This window comes from Cucurbita maxima, unplaced genomic scaffold (genome assembly GCF_002738345.1).
Source record: "Cucurbita maxima cultivar Rimu unplaced genomic scaffold, Cmax_1.0 Cma_Scf00011, whole genome shotgun sequence".
Lineage (NCBI taxonomy): Eukaryota > Viridiplantae > Streptophyta > Magnoliopsida > Cucurbitales > Cucurbitaceae > Cucurbita > Cucurbita maxima.
Genome location: NW_019272027.1, coordinates 2,417,398 through 2,423,205, shown reverse-complemented (window position 1 = coordinate 2,423,205; position 5,808 = coordinate 2,417,398). Strand labels below are relative to the sequence as shown.

General features: G+C 33.9%; 1 protein-coding gene across 1 annotated transcript; it reads right to left on the bottom strand.

Annotated features, from left to right (window-relative positions):
* Window positions 1-4,930: 4,930 nt before the first annotated feature.
* On the bottom strand, window positions 4,931-5,530 carry LOC111486577 (S-antigen protein-like). The gene has a single exon (XM_023133749.1). It carries the CDS (start codon window positions 5,528-5,530, stop codon window positions 4,931-4,933), a length of 600 nt encoding a protein of 199 aa, XP_022989517.1.
* Between the last annotated feature and the right edge of the window lie 278 nt (window positions 5,531-5,808).

Sequence of the window (5,808 nt, the reverse complement as noted above, 5' to 3'; positions counted from 1 at the left end):
TTTTTTTTTTTTTTTTTTTTTTTTTTTTTTTTTTTTTTTTTTTAATTGTTAAAGAGTAATATTAACATTTGAATTTTTAGATATTATGTTTGAAGAATATTTATTTTTATATGTATATGGATTTATTAAGAATTTTTTAATAAAAATTATATTGAAAAAGAGAATTTTAAAATAACTATTTTTTAATAAATAATAAACAGAAAAAAAAAAAATTACCCATCAACAAACTTTCTGTGGGAATTGATCCTCGTAAAAATAAATAGCAAATTTTGCAGGGATAAAAGAATTAAATATGTGGCAGGGATGGGGACTAGAAATTAGAAATGGTTCTCGACTTTACTCTGCCTTGTAGACATCTCTACTTGATATTTGCTCGTGAACGTCGGTGCATCAGCATCTAGGCATCAACTATCAAAAGTAAACAATCTGGCCTCCACATCTAGTGCTGTTTCCTTATCCTGCCAAGTTCTATGTTTATTTATAATTATTATCCATTAATTTTTCAATGCACAATATAGAAAGAAAATTGTCCACTTGTTATTGCTTCCTTGTATTTTCTGCCATAGAGATGTCCCTTTAGGAGGTGAGAATGGGGACAAGGATGTGGGGATGTAGACGGGAAGATTTTTCTATCCGAGTCTTGCCTCGTAAATATCTTTACTCGTCGAGAAAATGAACCTCTCCAATCAATTATAAAGACATTTAGAATTTGAATCCTAGAACACATTCTAAATTGTTGAATTGCAAATGGGTAGAAATCCACCTCCTTTTGGCAACCTTTCACTTTACTCGATATAGGGGCATTTGGGTTCGAAACTCGGAAACAAATTCGTAATTTTACTATCAAGTTTTTGCTTTGGTATATTGCCGAAGAAGAGGAGTTGATTGACCATTACTTTCAAAGGCTATATGGGAGTGACAATTTCCTGTAAAAGATTAAATTATTTCTTAGCAAACTAATTCTTTGGGCCATCAACACAAAACTAACGTGGATTACCTTTCATTAGGAGTGAAAACGAGTCGTTTTGAGTTCTCGGTTTGATCCGATTCCTTACAGCTAATCTTTCATGTCCTTACCTCCCTTACCTCCCTACTGTGTCCTTCTAGTTGTTTCAAAATCTAATATTATACGCGAAGTACATTAATCAAGAATTTTATTTATTGATTCAAGTTGTGTAATTAGCCTAAGTAAATTAATTGATGAAAATTTGTGATAATTTCCCATTTCAAAAGTCAAAATAAATTTTTAAGTGGAAGAAATATTGTTGGAGATAGATTTAACCAATACCTATGTATTTGAAATTTTAAGCCAAAATTAATACTTGTTAAATCCTTGTGGTTAAGAGGTTTAGCCCTTAAATGTTTATTTATCTTTTTTTTTTCCCTAAATTTTAAAATAATTTTATTTTATTAACTTTCATATAAGAAACTATTTTAAGATAAAAATTTATATAATCACTAAAAGATTAGGGCTCAAATCTTTTCCGGTATATATCGGAGTTGTGTTAAAGAATTTTTTGGATGAATCCAAGATTTCAGATTTACTGGGTTGGTAACTTAAAATTGTTTCACAAACCAACCCAACTTGAAAAGGGTTGGGTTGGGTTAGGTTGTCAAGTCGTTCAATTTGTTTTTTCAATTTTTTAAGAGGGCAAGGAGTGTGGCTAGTGACGTGGGCGTAGTGTGGGCGAAGGCGTGGACGTGGGCGTTTGGGAGGGGGATGGGATGGCTAGAGAAAGGAGCATTTGGTGCCGAGGGTGTGGGCGGGACCCCAGGTTTTGTATTTTGCCCAATAACATGTATATGTATGTACGTACGTATGTAAGTATTAGATTGGTCTAGTTCGGGTTGACCCATACCCTTATTCAGTAAACTCGAAACACGAATTGAACTGGTTTTGTAAAGCCCCTAATTTTCTTACCTAGTTTAGAGACATCACTACAAGAAGATAAAAAAAACATTTCAAACGACCCATAGACTTATATGTTTAATTAAAAACAAGAAATTAAAAAAAAAAAAAAAAAACTTTAACATAATTTTTTAGTGTGAAAATGAAAAGCCACCTAATTGAAAACAATGCATACTACTGTCTTATCTTAATTTCCATGGTCATTCAACGTCATCCACGAAAGAATGTTTTACCTTTACCTGAAAAATAAGGGTAACACGTAATTTGAATATTTTAAGAAATACTCAGTAACTAACCTCATTGTTGGGGTTGGGTCGCAAACACACACATACATGATGAGACCTATCATTTAAAACAATATCGCATGACCTTGAGCTCTTTCCATTCCGAGCAAGGTTGGGTGTGTGGTACTTCCCCACACACGTGCACATAAACCACTAGGCGAACTCGTATATGTACCCACTGGACCTGGCTTCGTCGGGCTAAACGCGCGGATGTGTCACCCGACATCATAGAGGGGAAAGACCCACATGATGTCATAGCGAACATAAATATCGAGGGTATGCGTCTGTACAAACATAACATAACAGAGAAATATCTCGATACAAATGACATACATAAATACATGAGGTCCTAATGGTTTAAAATCGTAGTATAAAATAAGAATCATTACGTCCTTCCTTTCATCCACGCCATAGTACACATATGAGTCATGTATGCATAGTAATCATCATGACTTTCATCTTGCATCATCATATACTCTATAACATGGATTCACATGACAAAACATAACATTACATACATAGGTTTTCATTTCATTCATATCATGACATAATAGAATATCACATACATATATAATGTGACATCATAAATCATCGCATAACATACATAAGTATAACATTACATTATGACAGCATGCAAGGGCCATTGTGAATTCATCATATATCATACAATTCTTCCAACACCAAACAGTAAGGTCACTTGTTTGGCCTTGGCTAGAGTCCCTAACTATTTTATAGTTCTTTGAGATTGTCCTTCATCGTTCAATTTAACCTACACATACCCATATCACACCGTAGACATATTATTAAACTTAGTTTAGCTAAAAGGTGAGTTTAGGGTTTAAATTCACTGCTCGTGTTGCATCTCACATTGCTACTCTGAAGACGTCTTTTCAAAGCTGATTGCTATCTGTTCCCAAAGAATGGGAGTTTTTAGGTACTTATGCCGATCTCAAAGTATTATGACTAGTTTTTCCTATTTTCTCTATTTATGCTTATTATGACTTTTGAGCTTGTACGTAAGACACTCTATAAGTCAACTACGACTCGTCTACTAGACATCCTAGCAGTCTGAAATAGCTCACAGCTCGACAATCAGAAATACTCATATCCCTAACTTAGCACTTAAAGAATCAATCAAGAGGTACCGTGGAGTATATTAGACTAATGGACAAGACATGCCCTCCCAACCTATCATCGATCCAACTATAAGTATACGTGAGACCTAATCGCTACTAGAGTTTATTTTTCGAACTTCTAATGGCTTGTACATCATATGGTCATTTGAAGAGATATTTCTCGTACATGAACCATGCATACATTATAGAAAGGAATCTCTAACTCCTATTGCCTTCTTAATGCATTTTTTAGTTTTTAATTTTTCAATGTCAACTAATTAATTTACTAAACATATAGAGTTGGGATGATAAACATTTAATTAACGTAGACTAGGTCATTAAAATTATGAAAAATTAATAAAAATTTATAATAAGGTTCTAAAATTATGTAGAAATACAACCATATAGTTTTTATATTTAATTATATGTGAAATAGTTGAAATAAATTCACTATTCTATGCATAAAAACTATATAATAAAATAAAAGGTAATATTTAATGATTTTTTTTTTTTTAATTTTTAAAGAAAATTGAATGGTTTACAAATTTGCTTCTTAAGACAAAATTCTTATTTTTCAACCTTCCACAAGTCAACTCATAAATGTAGTAATTTAATAAGTATAGTAAATATGGAAGGTAATTTAATTTCAAACAGTTATTTTTACAAAAATAACCTTAAAAGATTATAAAATTATGGGAATTTTTTTTTATTTTTAATAAAATTTGAAAATTAAAATATTTAAATAAAACATAATTCAAAATTTAAGGATCAAAATATGTATTTAAAAGAATAAAAAGATCCTCATATACATTTATTAAAAAAATTTAATCCAAAAATTGATTTTATAATGTTATATATATCTATATATAGTTTTTTAAAGGAAAAAAAAAGGAATAAAATGTTTCCCTTTCGGGCTTCCCTTTCGTGTCTACTCCTTTGGGAAACAATGAGAAGGCTGACACATCGTCCAGTGTCTGGCTCTGATACCATTTGTAACGCCACAGATCCACCACTAACAGATATTATCCTCTTTGGACTTTTTCTTTCTAGCTTTCTCTCAAGGCTTTAAAACGCTTCTGTTAGGTGAAGGTTTCCACTCCCTTATAAATTGTGATTTGTTCTTCTCCCCAACCAACCTGGGATATCATATAAAATATGGTTGACAATTTATTTCCTTTCTCTCCTATTTACATTTAAAAAAATTAAAATATTTTATAATTTTTCATTTCTCATTCTCGTTTTTTTAGTATAATAGATGTGTTACATAAAAAAAAAAAAATAAAAAAATAATAACAGTCTTAGGAATTAAAATAAAAAAAGAAATAAAAGATTTTTTTTTTAATATATTTCAAGAAAATTATAAAAGAATTTTTTAATGAAGAAAATAAAGGGGGAAATTAAAAAATATATATATTAATATGGAATTTTGAAAATGAAAAACAAGGATGAATAGTGCCTAAGGTTTTGTGTATAAATACCTCCGTACATCTGTTTTCCATATGAATGCAAGGTGAAGCAGAGTGATAGATGTGTTGTATCATGGCTTCCTCTAAGACGTTTCTAGTCGCTGTTTTGTTTGTCACTTTATCTTCCTCACATATTTATGTCACTCAAGCAGGTCGTCATCTCCAGCAATCTTCACTAATTTCATTTCCAAATATCACCATCATCATACCCGGTTTTCCACCCATCACCATACCCGGTTTTCCACCCCGTACTCCGCCCGTCAACGTCCCTACAGTTCCTGGTATTCCACCCATCTCCGTCCCTACACTCCCAGGTACTCCGCCCGTCAACGTCCCTACCGTTCCTGGTATTCCCCCCATCTCCGTCCCTACACTCCCAGGTACTCCGCCCATCAACGTTCCTACAGTTCCTGGTATTCCACTCATCTCCATCCCTTCACTCCCAGGTATTCCGCCCATCAACGTCCCTACAGTTCCTGGTCTTCCACCCATCTCCATCCCTTCACTCCCAGGTATTCCGCCCATCAACGTCCCTACCGTTCCTGGTATTCCACCCATCTCCATCCCTTCACTCCCAGGTATTCCGCCCATCAACGTCCCTACAATTCCTGGTATTCCACCCATCTCCATCCCTTCACTCCCAGGTACTCCGCCCATCAACGTCCCTACAGTTCCTCGTATTCCACCCATCTCCATCCCTTCACTCCCAGGTACTCCGCCCATCAACGTCCCTACAGTTCCTCGTACTCCACCCATCACTCTCCCTTCACTCCCAGGTACTCCATCGATTACTGTCCCTTAACTTCCTGATGTTCCTCGTGTTCCACCCACTAGGTTTACTTAAAGTCACATGGTCTAGTATTATGCACCTTACCTCTTCCTTAACCTTCCCTATCCACTTTGTCTCCTTTTCTTAGTATTCCATTAACGTCTTTATCTATTCTACTATCAAAGAATAAACGTGTCGCTAGTTTGGACTGAAAAGCTTCATGGGTTTCAATTTGAATCATCATTTCTATGGTGAGAGTTTTGTT